General features: G+C 41.4%; 1 protein-coding gene across 1 annotated transcript in view; it reads right to left on the bottom strand.

Annotated features, from left to right (window-relative positions):
- LOC129017574 (polycomb protein SUZ12-like) overlaps positions 1 to 22678 on the bottom strand; it is a 66521-nt gene that overhangs the window by 42691 nt on the left and 1152 nt on the right. Inside the window, 3 exon segments of the mRNA XM_054458201.2 lie at positions 13092 to 13160; positions 20340 to 20404; positions 20494 to 20540. Coding sequence (XP_054314176.2) covers positions 13092 to 13160; positions 20340 to 20404; positions 20494 to 20540 — 181 coding nt within the window.

Here is a 22678-nt window from a genome sequence, read left to right as displayed (position 1 = left end):
AGCATCAATAAGCTTTTGAAGTACCTTTAAACTGCAAAACAGAATACAGTTGTTTATCAGGAGACATTCATAACTTTCCTGAGCATAGTTTCCATAGTGTGACATGTACAGACATCAGATTATGGAGGGCTATACAGAGCAGATGGTGGGCAAAGGAAAGTAGTACTGATCCCTCACATAAGGCATTTACTAATGAAATAGTTGCTGGGCACTAAGGACTAGTAAAGGGCATATATATATATATATATATTTTTAAATGATGGTGACAATCTAGGCATTTTTATAGTCAGATGGGAACAGTTACAGAAAGACATTGTGGCAAAAGAGTACTAAGGAGCAAGTAATGACTGGAAATAAGGACATATTATGAAGAGGTCAGCCCTGTAAATTTGACCAGGACTCCTCTTTTTCTTTTTTTTGAGATGAAGTTTCGCTCTTCTCACCCAGGTTGGAGTGCAATGGCGCAATCTTGGCTCACTGCAACCTCCGCCTCCTGAGTTCAAGCGATTCTCCTGCCTCAGCCTCCCAAGTAGCTGGGATTATAGGTGTGAGCCACCGAGCCCGACTGGATTCCTCTTTTTCTAAGATAGAGAAATAAGATGCAGGAAAGAAAGACATTTCCATGGAAGATGGGGGGATATCTCCATCTACTTAGTGAAGTAGGCCATGAAACTGTCTGCTAAAAAAACTACAGTGTGGGCCGGGCGCAGTGGATCACCAGGTCAGGAGTTCGAGACCAGCCTGGCCAATATGGTGAAACCCCGTCTCTACTAAAAATACAAAAATTAGCTGGATATGGTGGCACATGGCTGTAGTCTCAGCTACTCAGGAGGCTGAGGCAGGAGAATCGCTTGAACCTAGGAGGCAGAGGTTACAGTGAGCCGAGATTGAGCCATTGCGCTCCAGCCTGGGCGACAGGGGGAGACTCCATCTCAAAAAAAAAACACCTACAGAGTTGGCATTTTGAAGGGCATTTCTAGAACAGTAGTACAGAAAGTATGCTAGGGGCTGGGTGCAGTGGCTCACAACTGTAATCCCAGCATTTTGGGAGGCCAAGACAGGAGGATCAAGAGATCAGAAGATGGAGACCATCCTGGCTAACACGGTGAAACCCAATCTCTACTAAAAATACAAATATTAGCCAGGCACGGTGGCGTGTGCCTGTAGTCCCAGCTACTCGAGAGGCTGAGGCAGGAGAATCACTTGAGCCCAGGAGGCAGAGGTTGCAGTGAGCCGAGACTGCATCACTGCATTCCAGCCTGGGCAACAGAGCAAGACTCCGCCTCAAAAAAACAAAAAACAAACAACAAAAAAGTATGCTATCAGTAGAGGACAAAATTATTACGAAGAGTAGAACTATAAGGGTCCAAGCAGAGTTAGAAAACATAGGGCCGGTGCCTATGGCCATATCACCCTGAACGCACCAAATCTCGAAAGCTAAGCAGGGTCGGTACTTGGATGGGAGAAAGCAAAAATATAAAGTTAAAAACTAAGAATGGCCGGGCGCGGTGGCTCACGCCTGTAATCCCAGCACTTTGGGAGGCCGAGGCGGGTGGATCATGAGATCAGGAGTTCAAGACCAGCCTGGCCAAGATGGTGAAACCCCGTCTCTACTAAAAATACAAAAGAAAAATGCCGGGCGCGGTGGCAGGCACCTGTAATCCCAGCTACTCGGGAGGCTGAGGCAGGAGAATCGCTTGAACTCAAAGGGCGGAGGAATCACTTGAACTCGGAGGGCGGAGGTGGCAGTGACCAAGATCCCGCCACTGCACTCCAGCATGGGCGACAGAGTGAGACTCCGTCTCAAAAAACAAAAAACAAAACACAAAAAGACAAAAAAACCCCTAAGAACCACCAACACAACTTAAGTATCAGCTGGGCATGGTGGCTCATGCCTGTAATCCTAGCACTTTGGGAGATGAGGCGGGACGGGAGATGAGGCGGGACAGGAGATAAGGTGGGATGGGAGATGAAGCGGGTGGATCACGAGGTCAGGAGATCAAGAACCATCCCGGCTAACACCGTGAAACCCAATCTCTACTAAAAATACAAAATTAGCCAGGCGTTGTGACATGCGCCTGTAGTCCCAGCTACTCAGGAGGCTGAGGCAGGAGAATCACTTGAACCCAGGAGGTGGAGGCTGCAGTGAGCCAAGATTGTGCCACTGCACTCCAGCCTGGGCGACAGAGCGAGACTGTCTCAAACAAACAAACAAACAAAAAATCGTGTACAATAGGAGTCTTAAAAACGTATTCTGTATAAGCAACTCATATATTATAAACATTTTTACATAAATCAGATAATTTCTACATGCTATTTTACTAAAAAGACAGCATTATCCTAGGAAAAGTTCCATAAATACTACCTTACATAGCAGAATTAGCTAAAACCCAAAACATAAGTGAAAGAGGAATATTCTACAATTCTCACATTAGAAGATAATCCACCAGTCACAACAAATCTATCCTACTTTGTTGCTTCAATTAAACCTACATACTAAGTCCAGATTAACTTTCATAAGAATCTTTTTATCTATCATTCCTTTCTCCACATCTACTGAGACCCCAACTACCAAATCTTTTGTCTAACTGCTGAAATGGTTCTCATTTCTTGTTCTACGAAAGCCTTACATACGAAAATAGAATCGAATTTAGAGAGTCAGAAAATCCAAGTTTGAATTCTGGTGCCACTTATTCGCTGTGGTCTGTTATCTATAAAATGAGGATATTTTGTCTCACAGTGTGAGGCTTAAGATTTTGTTTTTTGCTTTCAGACAGGGTCTCGTTGTGTCACCCAGACTGGTGTACAGTGGCACAATCTAGGCTCACTGCAACCTCCAACTTCCAGGCTCAAACGATCCTCCCACCTCAGCCTCCAAGAGTAGCTGAGACTACAGGCATGCACCATCACGCCTGGCTAATTTTTGCATGTTTGTGGAGTCAGGGTTTTGCCATGTTGCCCAGGCTGGTCTCAAACTCCTGAGATCAAGAGATCCACCTGCCTCAGCCTCCCAAAGTGCTGGGATTACAGGTGTGAGCCATTGCGACTGGCCTGTTTAAGGTTTTAATTCTATTATTTTTTTTTTCTTTTAGAGACAGGGTCTCGCTATGTTGCCCAGGCTGGTAATGAACTCCTGGGCACAAGTGATCATCCCACCTCAGCCTCCCCAAGTGCTGCGATTATAGGCATGAGCCACTGTGCCCAGTCAGGCTTGCAGAAAGTAATAAAGTATCCAGCAAAATTCTCTCTCTTCTACAAAGACCCTAAACCCAATCAATCAAGAGCTAAATGACCACTTTATCCCTTTACAAGCACTCTTATTTACCACTATTTTTCCATATACATCATTTTATTAGTGTCCCTAGCACCTAGCAGTGTCTTACAGAAAGTGACCCAACAAATTTTTTTCATAAGATAATGTCCTCCTAGAGTAATACAAATTTAAAGGTCAGGAATGATGGCCCATTACATTGCAGTACTATTAGTATTATTTACATTATTTTTCTGAGAAGTGTGAGGGTAAGCTCCAACTCTGAAATGCCAGAAAGATCTTACATTTATTTACCCCAGAGAATATTTTAAATCAGTGTTACTTAAAATGTTGTCTACAAACTGAGGTCATTAGGAAAAATCTTACCATTCTATAACAACTCAAGAAATTGAGAATACTACTAACAACACACTGAAAATTAACAAATAAACAAAATGATCTTTCACCACAGGTGATTTGAGACAATTTAAATGGTACATTATACCTTACATAGGATAGCCTGTATAACCAGCTTTGTTTTGTTTTTTCTTTGAGATGGAGTGTCACTGTAGCCCAGGCTGGAGTGCAGTGGCATGATCTCAGCTCACCGCAACCTCCCACCTGGGTTCAAGTGATTCTCCTGCCTCAGTCTCTGGGTAGCAGGGATTACAGGTGCCCGCCACCATGCCAGGTTAATTTTCCTATTTTTGGTAGAGATGAGGTTTCACCACGTTGACCAGGCTGTTCTAGAACTCCTGACCTCAGGTGATCCACCCGCCTCGGCCTCCCAGTGCTGAGATTACAGGTATGAGTACTGTGCCCAGCCAACCAGCCATTATTATACTAGTGTTTCGTTGTGAGAAAGAATTTTTTTTTTTTTTGAGCTGGAGTCTCGCTCTGTCACCCAGGCTGGAGTTCAATGGCGTGATCTCAGCTCACTGTAACTTCTGCCTCCCAGGGTTCAAGCCATTCTCCTGTCTCAGCCTCCTGAATAGCTGGGAGTCAGACACATGCTGCCATGCCCAGTTAATTTTTTGTATTTTTTAGTGGAGAGCGGTTTCGTCGTATTGCCCAGGCTGGTCTCAAACTCCTGAGCTCAGGAAATCCACCTGCCTCGGCCTTCCAACGTGCTAGGATTACAGGTGTGAGCCACCATACCCAGACTTTAAGAAAGAATTCTAAATTTCAATTAACCAATTTTAAAAGGAACATTGGGGCCAGGCACGGTGACTTCACACCTATAATCCCAGCACTTTGGGAAGGAGGCAGGGGGAACCACTTGAGGTCAGGAGTTGGAGACCAGCCTGGCCAACATGGTGAAACCTTGTCTCTACTAAAAATACAAAAAATTAGCTGGGCGTGGTGACACCTGCGTGTAATCCCGGTTACGCAGGAGGCTGAAGCAGAAGAATAGCTTGAACCTGGGAGGCGGACATTGCAGTGAGCCAAGATCACACCACTGCACTCCAGCCTAGGTGACAGAGCAAGTCTCAAAAATAAATAAATAAATAATAAATAAAGGTGACATTGGGAATGTGACTTGCTATGCATGATTTCCCCTTCCTCACCTAAAAGTAAACACTCTGGCTGGGCACAGTGGTTCACGCCTGTAATCCCAGCACTTTGGGAGGACGAAGCGGGCAGATCACAAGGTCAGGAGTTCGAGACCAGCCTGACTAACGTGGTGAAACCTTGTCTCTACTAAAAACACAAAAATTAGCTGGCCGTGGTGGCAGGCATCTGTAATCCCAGCTACTCAGGAGGCTGAGGCAGGAGAATCGCTTAAACCTGGGAGGCGGAGGTTGCAGTGAGCCGAGATTGCGTCACTGCACTCCAACCTGGGCAACAGAGCGAGACGCCGTCTCAAAAAAAAAAAAAGTAAACACTCTGATATGTACCTAGAATAAAGTGTACCAAGGATCCCTCCCATAGGTAGTTTGTTCCAAGGAAAAGGGCAAAGTTTTCTCTCCCTTCTCTCTCCCCTCTCTTGCAGCTACTTTGTCCACATCTTAATTGATTAGGCTGGACCAGATGAACGGGAGGAAAAGAAACATGTAAGGTTGGTCAGGACTATTTGGTTTTAGGCCACAAAAAAATCTAGTTTAGATGACCAGAATAAGATATAAGAAACTTAGTTCATCTATGTGATGTGCTCCCTGTATCTTCTCAGGAAGTAAGACACATGATAACAAGAAATCAGGTAGAGAATTTGAAATTTTGAGATGCAAATTTCAGCATTCCAAGCACAAACATCTGACAGTTCTGATACAGTCTACAGAAAATGATGCTAAGCTAATTCATAAGAGACTAACACTTTGAAATCTAATTCAAGGAAGAGCCTCCCATTTTAAGAACAGCCAGATCCCACAGAGGAAGTAGTTTTTATGACAAGAGGAGACCAAGATTAGTGCCTTTAATTTATATACATGAATCTGCTAGCGGCAGGAATAAGGGTTCATTTTAAGGGCATGGCAGTATTACCTCAAAATAGGACAAGTCTGATGATCTACTTGGTTTCTATAGTTAGATGTTAGCTATTCAACTTTTGTCATATACATTTTATCCTATGATATGTAAAGCTGAGAAACTCGTGTCTACATCAAGTCCAATATTCTGAAATCCAGGATCTCAAAATATAGGGGTTAGACGCACTTTGTAATGAGAAGATAAAGCTGAATAGTGGATGATGTGTGTGTGTCTATTAATTATAAATGGATCACTCTGCAGAAGTACTGTGAAGAAAACAAAGGAATTACTACAAAACCAAAAATTATACAAGGAATATTTTTACAATTTGTTCTTGAATATTCAAATTTTTAAGAATCAGATACGCTCAAGCGGCAACTGATGAGGCACCTTCAAGAGTAAGTATGCAAAAAGAAATGTATAGCCAGGTTCTGAAAAAAGAACAAAAACTCAAGACTGAAAAGATGACAATTTGAAAACAACTTCAAAGCTTATAGTCAAGGCAAAATGTATTAAAAAAAAAAGAAAGGGAAAACATCAGATCTTATTAATGGTGGGAAAAACACACAACCAACCTAAGAGGTAGTCTACAGATTTTATTTATTTATTTATTTTGAGACGGAGTCTCCCTCTGTCACCCAGGCTGGAGTGCAGTGGTGCGATATCTGCTCACTGCAACCTCCGCCTCCTGGGTTCAAGCAATTCTCCTGCCTCAGCCTCCCGAGTAGATGAAATTACAGGTGTACACCGCCATGCCCAGCTAATTTTTTATTTATTTATTTATTTTTGAGACAAGAGTTTCACTCCGTAGCCAGGCTGGAGTGCAGCGGTGTAATCTCGGCTCACTGCAACCTCCGCCTCCCAGGTTTAAGCAATTCTCCTGCCTCAGCCTCCCGAGTAGCTAGAAATACAGGCACGTGCCACCACACCCAGCTAATTTTTGTATTTTTACTAGAGACAGGGTTTAACCATGTTGGCCAGGATACTCTCAATCTCTTGACCTCATGATCCGCCTGCCTTGACCTCCCACAGTGCTGGGATTACAGGCGTGAGCCACTGCACCTGGCCTAATTTTTTGTATTTTTAGTAGAGATGGGGTTTCACCACGGTGGTCAAGCTGCTCTCGAACTCTTCACCTCAAGTGAACCGCCTGCCTTGACCTCCCAAAGGGCTGGGATACAGGCGTGAGTCACCATGCCTGGCCAGCCTAAAGATTTTAAAATGCAGCTAAATGTACAAAATAGAAAAGTAGGAAAAAATCATTAATACAATAGTTCTCTTAAAAATAATTTAATACGTCGGATGCAGTGGCTCACGCCTGTAATCCTAACACTTTAGGAGGACAAAGTGGGCAGATCACACAGTAGTTCGAGGTCACACTGGGCAATATGGTGAAACCTCATCTCTACAAAAAGTACAAAAGGGGCTGGGCGCGGTGGCTCACGCCTGTAATCCCAGCACTTTGGGAGGCTGAGGTGGGCAGAACACGAGGTCAGGAGTTCGAGACCAGCCTGACCAACATGGCGAAACCCCGTCTCTACCAAAAATACAAAAATTAACCGGGTGTGGTGGTGTGTGCCTATAATCCCAACTACTCAGGAGGCTGAGGCAGGAGAACAGCTTGAACTCAGGAGGCGGAGGTTGCAGTGAGCCAAGATGGCACCACTGCACTCTTGCCTGGGCAACAAAGCAAGACTCCGTCTCAAAAATAAATAAATAAATACATAGTCAAAAAAGGCACATTGATTTATCAACCTACTAAAAATAAAAATGAGCTGGGCACGGTGGCTCACACCTGTAATCCCAGCACTTTGGGAGGCTGAGGTGGGTGGATCACAAGGTCAGGAGATCGAGACCATCCTGGCCAACATGGTGAAACCCCTTCTCTACTAAAAATACAAAAATTAGCTGGGCGTGGTACCGCGTGCCTATAATCCCAGCTACTCGGGAGGCTGAGGCAGGAGAACTGCTTGAACCAAGGAGTTAGAGGTTGCAGTGAGCTGAGATCGTGCCACTGCACTCCAGCCTAGCAACAGGGCGAGACTCAGTCTCAAAAAACAAAAAAAAAAAAAATTGAGGCTGGGCATGGGGGCTCATTCCTGTAATCTCAGCACTTCAGGATGTCGAGGTGGGAGGATCACTTGAGGATAGGAGTTCAAAACTGGCCTGGGCAAGATGGAGAGACCCTGACTCTACAAAAATTCAAAAAATTAGTGAGGTGCGACAGTACATGCCCGTAGTCCCAGCTACTCAGGAGGCTGAGGCAGGAGGATCCCTTTAGTCCACGAGTTCAATCCATCAGTGACCTATCATTGTGCCACTATACTCCAGCCTCGGTGACAAAGCAAGACCTTGTCTCAAAAAATAAAAATAAGGCCAGGCATGGTGGCTCACACCTGTAATCCCAGCAATTTGGGAGGTCGAGGCAGGTGCATCACCTGAGGTCAGGAGTTTGAGACCAGCCTGGCCAATAGGTGAAACCCTGTCTCTACTGAAAAAAAAACAAAAACAAAAACAAAAATTAGCCAGGTGTGGTGGCAGGTGCCTGTAATCCCAGCTACTGGGGAGGCTGAGGCTCGAGAACTGCTTGAATCTGGGAGGGGGAGGTTGCAGTGAGCCAAGATCATGCCACTATATTCCTGCCTGGGTGACAGAGCAAGACTTTGTCTCAAAAAATAAAAATATATGCTTGAAAATAACCCTAATAAAAGTTCTAATTCGGGTATCCTTTGAGGGGATTTTTCTCCAGCTACTAACAGAAGACCAGGAATAGAAGAGGAATAAGGGCAAGAGAGAAGTGACATTTTGCTTCGTTTGGCCCTGGTAAACACTTGGAAGCAACTCAGATTTAAAAATCTTTTCATGATGCATTTTAGTCCATGGAGATGCACTCAGCACTCAAGAGTTGTTACCAGAGAATTCCAACATTGGGGACAGGCACGGTGGCACACGCCTGTAATCCCAGCACTTCGGGAGGCCACGGAAGGCGGATCACTTGAGGTCAGGAGTTCAAGACCAGCCTGACCAACATGGTAAAACCCTGTCTCTACTAAAAATACAAAAAGTAGCTGGGCGTAGTGGCGGATGCCTGTAATCCCAGCTACTCAGGAGGCTGAGGCATGAAAACTGCTTGAACCTGAGAAGAGGAGGTTGCAGTAAGCCGAGATCATGCTACTGCACTCCAGCCTGAGCGACAAAGCTACATTCCATCTCAAAAAAACAGCAACAAAAAAAAGATAATTCCAAAACTGGTAGGACAGCATAAGAATCCCTAGAATCCTGCTAGCATATACAACCACACAAAGGCAAGAGACTTATTCTAATCAGCCTTAGTGCCTGGTCAAAATCCATGAAAAATTCAAAACTGGAGTACCAGAAACAAGAGCTGGAAAGGATGTAAGGCATCATATCAGACCTTCTGTAAAGAAAATAAAGGCCAGGCGTGGTGGCTCACACCTGTAATCCCAGAACTTTGGGAAGCCAATCTGAAAGGATCACTTGAGGCCAGAAGTTTGAGACCAGCCTGGGCAACATAGCAAGAACCTGCCTCTATGAAAATTTAAAAATTAGCCAGGCATGGTGGTATGCACCTGTAGTCCCAGCTATTCAAGAGGCTAAGATAGGGGGATGGTTTGAGGCCAGGAGTTAGAGGCTGCAGTGAGCAGCCACTTGTGCTCCAGCCTGGGCAACAGAGCAAGACCCTGTCTCTTAGAAAAAGAAGGCTGGGCACAGTGGCTCACGCCTGTAATTGCAACACTTTGAGAGGCCAAGGTGGAAGGATCACTTGAGGTCAGGAGTTTGACACCAGCCTGGCCAACATGGTGAAACCGTCTCTACTAAAAATACAAAAATTAGTCAGACGTGGTAGGGCATGCATGTAATCCCAGCTACTAGGGAGGCTGCGGCAGGAGAATCTCTTGAACCTGGGGGATGGAGGTTGCAGTAAGCCAAGATCGCACCACTACACTCCAGCCTGAGCAACAGTGTGAGACTCTGTCTCAAAAAAAAAAAAAAAAAAAAAGGCTGGGCACGGTGGCTTACACCTGTAATCCCAGCACTTTGGGAGGCCGAGATGGGTGGATCACGAGGTCAGGAGATCGAGACCATCCTGGCTAACACGGTGAAACCCCGTCTCTACTAAAAATACAAAAAATTAGCTGGGCAAGGTGGTGGGTGCCTGTAGTCCCAGCTACTCGGGAGGCTGAGGCAGGAGAATGGCATGAACCCCGGGGGACAGAGCCTGCAGTGAGCCGAGATCACGTCACTGCACTCCAGCCTGGGTAACAGAGCGAGACTCCGTCTCAAAAAAAAAAAAAAGAATATAAATGGAGGAGAGATACTTTTGTGTATGACTTAAGATATTAACTTCTACTAATGTTATGGAACAACAAAGATTTATCATCTTTTTTCTTTTTTTGAGACAGAGTCACATCTTGCCCAGGCTGGAGTGCAGTAGCACAATCTTAGCTCACTGCAACCTCTGCCTCCCGGGTTCAAGGGATTCTCCTGCCTCAGTCACCCAAGTAGCTGGAATTACAGGTGTACACCACCTCGCCTGGCTGAATTTTGTGTTTTTTGTAGAGAAAGGGTTTTCCCCTGTTGGCCAGGGCAGTCTCAAATTCCTAGCCTCAAGTGATCCACCCACCTCAGCCACCAAAATGCTGGGATTATAGGTGTGAGCCACTATGCCCGGCCTGTGTTATCTTTGACAATAGATTTTAGAAGCAAATATTTATACTGCTGGCATCATATACTGGTGTTTAGGGTCCTTCTTACAACCCTGTGTGATAGGTTTAGGAGAAAAATAAGATTACCTTAATTTGAAATAAGAAATAGATTAAAGGAGGCTGGGCGCAGTGACTCACACCTGTAATTCCAGCACTTTGGGAGGCTGAGGTGGGGCAGATCACCTGAGGTCAGGAGTTCAAGAAAAAATTAGCTGGGTGTGATGGCGGGCACCTGTAATCCCTGCTACTTGGGAGACTGAGGCAGGAGAACGCGGGAGGCAGAGGCTGCAGTGAACGGAGATCACGCCATTGCACTCCAGCCTGCTCAACAAGAGCAAACCTCCATTTCAAAATAAATAAATAAATAAATACAAAAATTGGCCAGGCTTGGTGGCTCACACCTGTAATCCCAGCACTTCGGGAGGCCAAGGCAGGTGGATCACTTGAGGTCAGGAGTTCAAGACCAGCCTGGCCAACATGGTGAAACTCTGTTTCTACTAAAAATACAAAATTAGCTGGGTGTGGTGGTGCACGTCTGTATTCCCACCTATTCAGGAGGCTGAGACAGGTGAATCGCTTGAGCCCGGGAGGTGGAGGCTGTAGAGCTAAGATCGCGCCACTGCACTCCAGCCTCAGCAAGGAGGAGACTTGGTCTCAAAAAAAAAAAAAAAAAAAAAAAAAAAAAGGCTGGGTGTGGTGGCAGGCGCCTGTAATCCTAGGTAATTGGGAGGCTGAGGCAGGATAATTGCTTGAATCCAGGAGGTGGCAGTTGCAGTGAGCTGAAATAGCACCACTGCACGACTCCATCTCAAAAAAAAGAAATAGATTAAAGAAAGTTAATAATGTAGGGTCTTAGCAGTAAACTTAAAATGATACACTTTCTTAATTCATCTTTAGTGCCTCTGGGAGCAATACTGAGACATTCATAAGAATCTTGAGAGGCTTAAATGGCCAACTCACTGGTCCTAGCTAGACCCTAAAGACTGAAAAAATTCTCTTCCAAAACTACGAGCAGGAATTCATGTAACCCTCTGATTTTAATCTTTGAGTTGCTATTGAACCCACCGGGTGAAAAGGAACAAAATTACTGGGGAAACAATTGTTCAGAGAGAATTGAACAGTATGTATCTCCCACACACTCTTACTTAGGGAAGCTCTGTAATTTCAAACCCAATGTCACAATGAGATAGTAATAGGGTTTAGTAGTGAAGGTAAACCTTGATGAGGAAGATGAAGAAAAGAGTCAAGTGTTCTTGTTGTTGGTTCATGCTTCCTTCTCACTTGAACCCTGAAATGACTATAGGGCAAACTTTTAATGTGGGCAGGAGAAAAGCAGCAGGGAGGTCAGACCAGGATCTTACTACAGTCTGTATTTTAAGTAAAAAAGGCCCTGAGGATCCCAAGAGCTCTGTCTAGGGTGGATGACCAGACAAGAATCTGGAATATAAATTCCAGTAAAGAAAAATGTGTGTGCACTGGGAATATTCTCAGTTCTATCTTATAGGGTCCTCCCCGGGCATTAACAGATATAACAGGTAACAATTCAGGATCTCAGCTTCTAGAATGGACTATCACAGTTTATTTACAAGTCAGGATTGCCTAGACATGGAAATATAAATTATACTTCAACCCCACAAGATTGCAGGATATAAAATAAAAAATATCATTTTACAATCCAAGTAAAAAAAATCACTTAATTCCAAAGCCAAACTTTAAATATAAGGAAGCCAAACTGAAAAAAAGGAAGTCTTTTACCAGTCAACAGAACAATGGGAAAACAATGAGATGCATAAATGATGCATCATTAAGTGTATATCCTATCTAAATTCGTAAGCTGTGATTTAAAACTAGAAGGAAAAGAAAAATGCATTGTGACAAATTTTCCAACTCTATTTTTTCAAGAATCTAATATTTTTAGTTCTGCATTCTCTCTAAAGGTAGTTAATGAATGAACAAACACCACCCAAGCTGCTGTTTCTCTTTAGACTATTCAATTTTCTATCAAAAATATCAAAAAATAAATAGAAGCATACTATCTAGAGTAGACAGATATTAGACTAGTCAGAATATTTAGGGATTCGTTCTAGGTATATATCTGATAACGTACAATAAGTAGATTCTGTCCAAATGTTCACGTTTCTGAAACTACGTGAGAAACATATTTCAAATATGAAATAAAAGTTATGAATATGTTGCCTGACAGATTTAAATGAGAAGAAAAAGATGGAAAAAAGAGAACCCCTCTCATATTTGAGAATAACTTACAAGATATGTGATATTGTGAAGTCCCTGCCACGGTACCTAGCACATATACTATAAATGTGAGTATCCCTCTTTAAATGAGGTGGTAGAGTTAAGACCAACGGCTGAAGTCAGAGGTTTCGCTCAAAATGGAAGAAACTGGTAATAAAGACAAACAATAATAAATACACCTACACTGGAGGTATTCAAGCCACAGCTTAAGTATTCCCTGCCAGTAATGCTACAGAAATTAATTTCTGACTTGTGTGTGAGTTTGGACCAAACTGACTGACCTCTAAGATTCCTTCTAACTCCTTATATCAAGGTGATCACTAGGAAAATTATCACTGTAATTTTTCCTCTTTCCTAAAGTATATCACTTAATGTAAACTGATAGGTTATCTTACCTATGAGATTCTTGCTCTCCTTTCATTTTCTCTACTTTTGATAACATATCATCAACTTTAAATGTTTTCCTGGAAGAAAGAGATAAACAAAATAATCACTTCTCAACTGGAAAAAAGAAACAAATTATACTTTATTGTCACTCTAACAGGCAAGATGGAAATCAGATTTTGATTATTTTTAGTAAGATAAATTATGGATGATTAGCCATAACAATGAATACTATGGAGACGGTGTATAATACAGCACACAAGCCTTCAAGCCCCATCTAAAACGCTAACTTGTTTTCATTAAACCTTTTACCCAATTATTCCCAAACCAGTGATTTCTCCTTACCCATGGTACTGGGTTTATATTTATTTTGACACTTAGTTTTCATTCAGTTTCCTACATGTAAAACTCATGTAAATATTTTATTTCTCCTACTAGATTATACACTCCTGAAGGGCAGTAATTGCTCTTCTTCAAGGAAAGCTATGCAGTGCTGGCATAGTGCCTTATACTTGGTAGGTATTCAAGTATCTGTTGAATTAAGCCAAACAAATATAAATTATGTGTATTCTGAAACACTTAATACGTCTACTAAGCGACACAACAAATATGTACTAGCACCATCACATAAAAAAAGAAATATTCTATAAAATATATTTGAAGTTCATAAGGTATCCTCAAAGATTATCAGCAAAGCCTAAAGCTCAATGATGTCATATTAAAGAGATGGTTGTTGACATCATGAAAAAATTTTGAAGTTAGGGAATGATCCATCAAATCGTAATAAAACTATTAGCTTTTAACTTGACAAGTTTAAGAGAAAAAAGCTATTTCCCAAAAAATAGAAACTTAAGTATAACTTCTCAAAGCAATTAAAGAATGAATGGATTGTAAAACAAGCCTCATCTTAGTTCTTAAGGTGGTCTATGACATGTTCTAGAGATAGAGTCTAAAAATCTATACCCATATATAATTTAATTAGAAAAAATGTTTCTCTTTATACTCACATAGTCCCTTCCTCTTTAGGACCTGAAAAGCCACATGTATTCCACATCAATTTATTACTTTATAATGCTTGAATGCAGACACCAAAAATTACGAATGATCTCATTCCTCAAAAAGAGCTTTTCTTGTTTGTGTTTTTTTTTTTTTTGGTTGTTTGTTTTGTTTTGTTTTTGAGATGCGAGTGTCACTCTTGTTGCCCAGGCTGGAGTACAATGACGTGATCTCGGCTCACTGCAACCTCCACCTCCTGGGTTCAGGCAATTCTCCTGCCTCAGCCTCCCGCGTAGCTGGGATTACAGGTGTGCACCACCACGCCCGGCTAATTTTTGCATTTTTAGTAGAGACAGGGTTTCACCATGTTGGTCAGGCTGGTCTTGAACTCCTGACCTCAGGTGATCTATCCACCCCTGTCTCCCAAACTGCTAGGATTAAAGGTGTGAGCCACCATGTCTGGCCAAAAAAGAGCTATTTATTGTATTCAACTACTGTAAAAATTATCAGTAGAGAAACGTTAATGTAAATGTATTATAGTAAACTACTGATATTACAGCAGAATTGATACAATCTATATTTCAAGTGAATGAGAAGAGCCTCCATAGCGAAGATCTTAAGGGAAAAAAAGCTTCTCTCTTTACCTTTAGAGTTACTGAAAACTTCAATATTAAAGTTTCATCCAATAGAGTATAGTAAGAAGTGCTTTCTGAAGGATGGCAATATATTTTCAATCTCCACAGATAAGAGAGAAAAAAGAACAAAAATAAAGGACTCTTTTAGGCTAGTTGCAAAGAGCTATTCAGTATAAATACTGAAAGTTACTATTGAGGAGGGCCAAGAAATTACTGGAAACTTTTCAGAATAATGTTTATGTAATGATTAAGAAATTCTGTCTGCAGAAAAAGACTGTACGTTCTAAGGTTCATCTCGTCTACCTTTATGAAGCTGTATACAGGAGAAGTGAACAGAATTGAATATTAACCATTTGAAACAGATAAGATCACAAAAGCAACCCAGCCTTCCTTAGGAAAAAAACAAAACAAACCTTATAAGCAACTATATAAAAGCCGCTCCTCCCCCAACACCAAGTATTTCTGTTCTTTAGAAAGGTAATGTTATTGTAGGTCAGATTTAAAGTAGGAAATAATTATCAAAAGGTCATCGAAAAGGAGAATATTTAAAAATTCAAGAAATTTCAGAAAATTTTCTTGGGAGACTTCAGAAACAGCTTACACAAAATCTAGCAAGATGGATTCAATAAAAGATGCCCTTCTCGTGACCTATTATTTCTACTTTGTTGGGGCAGTGTTAGCCTATACAAGTTGAATACTTCTAGAAAGAGTAAAGCACAAGCTGACTTTAATAAATATACCAGAATTAATATCACAACTGAGAGTATGACTTTAAAGGGAGTGATATGCTTATTCCAACAATGGATATTATGTTGTTGTAATAGCAAAAAAGGAGTTCTGAAAACATTTTGAGAAAAGACGACAATCACTGGGCCAAATCTGCCACCTTCCAAAGTCACCAACTACGCTGAAGACAACAGCAAACGAGTTGTGCTTTAATTTCTTAATAACTAGTCCTAATAAGTAATAAGATCGGGCATCTAACAAGATGATTAAACGATTCCCATACTTTTTTTTTTTTTTTTTTTTTGAGACACAGTCTCCCTCTACTGCCCAGGCTAGAGTGCACCGGCACATTCATAGCAACCTTCGAACTTCTGGGCTCAAGTGACCCTCCTGCCTGCCTCAGCCTCCTGAGTATTTGGGACTACAGTCATGAGCCACCACGCCCAGCTAATTGTTTTAATTTTTTGTAGATATAGGGCCTCGCCATGTTGCCAGGGCTGACCCTATAACTCTCGCCTTTAAATGTAAACTTGTTCACTTGATATGCTCAAATAAATATAATCTTGCACCTAGGACAAAAAACTTGCATTCATAATTATGTATGGTTAAGTACTAAATGTTACACAAGCAATCCTCCCAACTCAGTCTCCCAAAATACTGAAATTACAGGTCTGAAACACCATGCCTAGCCTATTCCTACCCATTTCTGTAGGAACTAAACTAGGTGGGACTTAAATTTGTTTCTTGGCTGGCAGATTGCTTAAAAATTCCCCAAAGACTTTTTTTTTTTTTTAACCTAAAGGGCAATAATTAAGAAAATCAGTTTTTACTTAACCAAGCTTTTAAAATTATCTCTACCCATGCAGACAATAGAAACATATCCTGCAATGGGACAAATTAATAAACATGACGGGAAAATGGAACTTAGATTTTAAATGTGTACTTTTTAGCAGGACGCGGTGGTTCACACCTGTAATCCCAGCATTTTGGGAGTCCGAGGTGGGCAGATCACCTGAGGTCGGGAGTTCGAGACCAGCCTGACCAACATGGAGAAACCCTCTCTCTCCTAAAAATACAAAATTAGCCAGGCATGGTGGCGCATGCCTGTAATCCCAGCTACTCGGGAGGCTGAGGCAGGAGAATCACTTGAACCCAGGAGGTGGAAGTGGCAGTGAGCCAAGATTGCACCATTGCACTCCAGCCTGGGCAACGAGAGCGAAACTCCATCTCAAAAAATAATAATAATAATAAAATAAATGTGTACTTTTTAATCTATGAATGCAAACTTATTTTATAATAATTTAATTACTTTGTAAATTAAGATCAGGTTGCATCCTAGGCAGCAACTCAACTGACCTTCTATATTAAAAATGCTTTGATGGCCAGGCACGGTGGCTCACGACTGTAATCCCAGCACTTTGGGAGGCCAAGGCAGGCGGATCATGAGGTCAGGAGTTTGAGACCAGCCAGGCCAACATGGTAAAACCCTGTCTCTACTAAAAATACAAAAATTAGCTGGGCGTAGTACCACACACCTGTAATCCCAGCTACTCAGGAGGCTGAGGCAGAATTGCTTGAACTTGGGAGGCGAAGACTGCAGGGAGCCGAAATTGCGCCACGGCACTCCAGCCTAGACGACAGAGCAAGACTCTGTCTCAAAAAAAAAAAAACCTTTGATGAAACAAAACAGTTAGTCAAATTCTACTAGTTTTATAGAATAAATCAAGGGTGGGGAAACTATGGACCATGGTCAAATCTGGCCTATCGCCTGTTTTTGTACAGCCCGGAAAGAATGGTTTTTACAGATAAACATTAGCAATTGATTTGATTATAGAAAACACTAACTCTGAACCCCAATTCAGCTAAGTGTTATCTCCCCTACCCTCACAAAAATAAAATTCTCGTTTCTCATTAGTAGGCCTGTATTACAAAATGTTCTTACATTGTTGTATTTTTATCAACAAAAAATTTACAGATTGACATTTTGGACTGAAATTTTAAAAAACTGTAAATTTTTTCTTTCTTTTAATATGAAGTACCTACATAATATCCTCAATTTTGCATCCTGGCCCCAAAGCCTAAAATAATTACTATTTACTGGTCCTTTACAGAAAAAGCATGCTGAATGCTGGCAAAAATCAAATAATGGAGTAGACAGGTAAAGGGTGGACAAAACTAATTCTGTAACCTAATTCATCACCTCCTTTTTAGTTACTTAGGTGCTCAGTAATTTTCACCTATTAATTGCAATGCAAACTTGCTCATGCACGCTCTCTATTCAGAAAGATTGCCCAAAGAAAAATAATTTTCACACTTCAATCCTTCAAAATACAAGTAGATTTACAAAACTCAACTATGTCTTGCTATAGAAATGTGATACCTACTTAATAAACAGTAGCAGTCCACCAAAGAGCTTAGTTTCAAACTCTATCCAGATAACTTGATGGTTTTACTAAAACTATAATGACAATACCAGATGCTTAACACAATTCTCACCTTTAAATGTAAACTTGTTCACCTGATACTCTCAAATAAATATAATCTTGCACCTAGGACAAAAAACTTGCATTGATAATTATGTATGGTTAAGTACTAAATGTTACGCAGCAAAAATAAGCTGTCTCCCACCTCCAGACCCCACTTTAAAATCTAATGATTTGAGACTTCATTGTTTTTAAAAAACCTTCATCCTATTGATTTCAAAAGTGTTTCCCCTTCAATAAGACCACCACCAAAGCTGGGCGCTGTGGCTCAGGTCTGTAATCCCAGCACTTCAGGAGGCCAAGGTGGGTGGATCACCTGAGGTCAGGAGTTCAAGACCAGCCAGGCCAAAATGGTAAAACCCCGACTTCATGAAAAATACAAAAAATTAGCCAGGCGTGGTGGTGGGCACCTGTAATGTCAGCTACCTTGGAAGCTGAGACAGGATACTTCCTTGAACCCGGGAGGTGGAGGTTGCAGTGAGCCAAGATTGTGCCATTGCACTCCAGCCTGGGCAACAAGAGTGAAACTCTGTCTCAAAAAAAACAAAAAAACAAAAAAACAAAAAACCAAAGATATAAAATGAGACTTTCTGAACCCACCATTACAGGAGCTAATTCAAATTACACACAATAATCAAAAATTAACTTAAATTTTACGTAACAAATATAGTTACCCTGAGCCCTTTAGTAAATATTTAAATCCTCAACTTCTATCAAACTTGAAAATAACCAGCGGAGGCCGGGCGCAGTGGCTCACACCTGTCATCTCAGCACTTTGGGAGGCCAAGGCGGGAAGATCATGAAGTCAGGAGTTTGAGACCAGTTTGGCCAACATAGTGAAACCCCATCTCTACTAAAAATACAAAAAATTAGCTGGGTGTGGTGGCGGGAGCCTATAATTCCAGCTACTCGGGAGGCTGAGGCAGGAGAATTGCCTGAATCCGGGAAGCGGAGGTTGCAGTGAGCCGATATCGCACCACTGCACTCCAGCCTGGGAGACAAGAGCGAAACTCCATCTCAAAAAAAAAAAAAAAGAAGGCCAGGCTGGGCATGGTGGCTCACTCCTGTAATGCCAGCACTTTGGGAGGCCAAGGCAGGTGGATCCTGACGTCAGGAGATCGAGACTATCCTGGCTAACACACAGAAATCCCGTCTGTACCAAAAATACAAAAAATTAGCCGAGCATGGTGGCACGCGCCTATAGTCCAAGCTACTCGGGAGGCTGAAGCAGGAGAATCTCTTGAATCTGGGAGGCGGAGGTTGCAGTGAGCCGAGGTTGCGCCACTGCACTCCAGCCTGGGAGACAGAGCGAGACTCCGTTTCAAAAAAAAAAGGGCCAGTCACGGTGGCTCATGCCTGTAATCCTAGCACTTTAGGAGGCCGAGGCGGGTGGATCACCTGAGGTCAGGAGTTCGAGACCAGCCTGGCCAACATGGGGAAACCCCGTCTCTACTAAAAATACAAAACTTAGCCAGGTGTGGTGGCAGGTGCCTGTAATCCCAGCTACTTGGAAAGCTGAGGCAGGAGAATCGTTTAAACCCAGGAGGCAGAGGTCGCAGTGAGCCAAGATTGCACCATTACACTCCAGCCTGGGGGACAAGAGTGAGATTTCTCTCAAAAAAAAAAAAAAAAAAACAAAAACAAAACAACAACAACAATAAATAAAAAAATAAGGAGGCTGAGGCAGGAGAATGGCATGAACTCAGGAGGCGGAGCTTGCAGTGAGCCGAGATCGCGCCACTGCACTCCAACCTGGACGACAGAGACTCTGTCTCAAAAAAACAAACAAACAAACAAACAAAAAAGAGAAATAACCCATGGCACAGAGTAAAAATATAATCAGTAAAATCACTTTATTCACTTCACTACTAAAATCAGTTCTTTTTTTTTTTTCGAGGTAGAGTCTCGCTCTGTTGCCCAGGCTGGAGTGCAACGGCGCAATCTCAGCTCACTGCAACCTCCACCTCCCAGGCTCAAACAATTCTCCTGCCTCAGCCTCCCAAGTAACTGGGATTACAGGCACACACCACCACGCCCGGCTAATTTTTGTTTTAGTAGAGACAGGGTTTTGCCATGTTGGCCAAACTGGTCTCAAACTCCTGACCTCAAGTGATCCGCCCAACTTGGCCTCCCAAAGTGCTGGGATTATAGGCATGAGCCACCACACCCAGCCTCATTTCTGTTACGGGGAAAAAAAAAAAAAAAAGCTAGTAACAACCTGAGACTTACAAAGATTATACTATTGAAAACCACTCTGCAACCAATTCAACCAGTCACTCTCTCACTTCAGTTTTCATATTAAATTTTTAGTTAGAAACAGTACTTATTTTTGTTCATTTTTTTTTAATTTTGAGAAATAGTACTTTAAAATAAAACTAACATGGTTTGATCAGCTTGAAATAAGATTCATAAAATGTACCTTTTGATGTTTGTTCTGGAGTTTCGATGAGACATGTAAGTAAGAGTTCTGTGCAAAAATATTGGCTACAAAAAGAGTTTTAAAAACGTTAAAACTGAATACAGATGCAGTTATAAGAGAGAAATAATACTGATGAATTTTGCTGACTACTTACTGCTATGAGATTCCGAGTTCAAAAACATCTATAGATCTGTGTTGGCTCTAGGTAATAGGAAACAAAATCCAAACATGACCTAAACTTACTTGTCAGAAAAATATCAACCGAGACCATGTTATAATCAATATAAACTTATCATCTGCTATGGAAATCATGCACTAAATATTTATATTGCACTAAATATTTACATCAAGAAAGTATGCACAGTAAGATCAAAAGGTATTCAATCAATGGCATACATTCACAAAGTTCATCATCTACACTTTTTATACTGAAGGTTCTCTACAATATTTTTCTTAAGCCTTTCTAAGATAGTTATTGTTACCGAGCAGAACTCAAGAGAAGTAGTTGTACTCATTTAACTTAGCTAATTTAAACTATTTATAACCGATTTTATTCCAAAAAGCAGCTGTAATAGGTAGCCGGAGTCAACAAAAGAACTATTGATTGATGCCAAACAAGATGAAAATTTCACTTTTTAAATGGTCACTTAAAAAATTTGTAGTCAGCCGGCCAGGCGCGGTGGCTCACGCCTGTATTCCCAGCACTTTGGGAGGCCGAGGTGGGCAGATCACCTGAGGTCGGGAGTTCCAGACCAGCCTGACCAACATGGAGAAACCCTGTCTCCACTAACAATACAAAAATAGCCAGGCATAGTGGCGCATGCCTGTAATCCCAGCTATTTGGGAGGCTGAGGCAGGAGAATCACTGGAACCTGGGAGGCGGAGGTTGCTGTGAGCCGAGATCGCGTCACTGCACTCCAGCCTGGGCAACAAAGAGCGAAACTCCGTCTCAAAAAAAAAATAAGAAATAAAAAAAAATTGTAGTCAGCCAAAACAGAATCCTAATACATCCTGATACAGATATGATGACATCCTAATACAGATCCAGACATTCCTAATACAGGTATGATGAAAGTCAGTCAAGATTTTTTTTTTCTTTTTTTGAAAAGGGGTCTTGATATGTTGCCCAGGCTGGTCTCAAACTCGTGGGCTCAACAGATCCTCCTGCCTCAGCCTCCAGAGTAGCTAGGATTACAGGTGGGATCCACTGCACTCAAAAGTCAGTCAATATTGAAATAAACCTCGGACACAAACTGCAGCAAAAATTCTCAATAAATATTCCTAATTATAATTTAAAGTTGTATCTATTTTGTTCAATATAAATATTACCTCAATACATTTTTTACACAACTGACAGATTCACAAAACAGTCTTTCTAACGCTTAAAATGAGTTGAATTAAATTTCAAATTAGTTAAAATGTAATTTGTTATACAGGACTTAAGTCGATGAAAAATACATATACCATTATATCAGTTACATTAATGACCTATTAGTACCACTTTAGGTCATTATACAGCAGTATTAGAATAAACCAAATAGAAACAACTATGTGAATAATTACATTCAAGTATTTAAACTTTCCAGTAAACAACTTCAAGTTGTTTTATGACCAGATCTAGCTCAAATGACACTTGACTTCCCTGAGGTAGACTCATCACAACGCAAATAGTTAAAACTTTCTTGGAGGATGTGTCTTCTCTTAACATTCAGAAAGAACTTTTAAAATTTCCACCTAAATCTTCCATTGGTTAGTTTTATTTTCAATTAACTAGAGGGAGATGAGATACTTTAGAAGGGGTACAAACAAGTATCATTTTTGTCACCACTGCCCTTCAGTTCTCCATCCTATTTCCAATTAAAGCCTCTCCAGATATTTCAAAGTATATTAAGAAATATAATACGTGGATAATGTGAATCTCTCTGAAGCAGGTTCAATATTCGTTTCGATAAAAACTGAAATTCCTTCTATTAAGTTCCAATTAGAATTTCATGAAGCACTAATGAGAGAGAATGAAGGAAGGGTATTAAACAACGTAATACGTCTTTCTAAGCACAGCTGATACCATGCCCTTAACATACGCCACAGTGAAATTATAAATAAGGACACTGGGCGGTAGAGCCAAGTTTATTCAAGTTTCTGTAAGATTATTTAGCTATTAAAGATCACCCAAATTATAACACACAAAAGCAAAAAAGGAAACCAATCAGGATATAACATTCCTTAAAGAACAATCAGGATTATTTATACTTACGATGTTTTTAATAAACTCTATTGTTTGTTTCCAGACACCTCGCTCTCCTTTCCAAGTAAGTCAGTTTCCCCTTCCGGACAGACCT

The sequence above is a fragment of the Pongo pygmaeus genome, chromosome 19, assembly GCF_028885625.2.
Source record: "Pongo pygmaeus isolate AG05252 chromosome 19, NHGRI_mPonPyg2-v2.0_pri, whole genome shotgun sequence".
Classification (NCBI taxonomy): Eukaryota; Metazoa; Chordata; class Mammalia; order Primates; family Hominidae; genus Pongo; species Pongo pygmaeus.
Note: the sequence above shows the minus strand (reverse complement) of the source record. Positions and strands in the feature narration are given on the sequence as shown.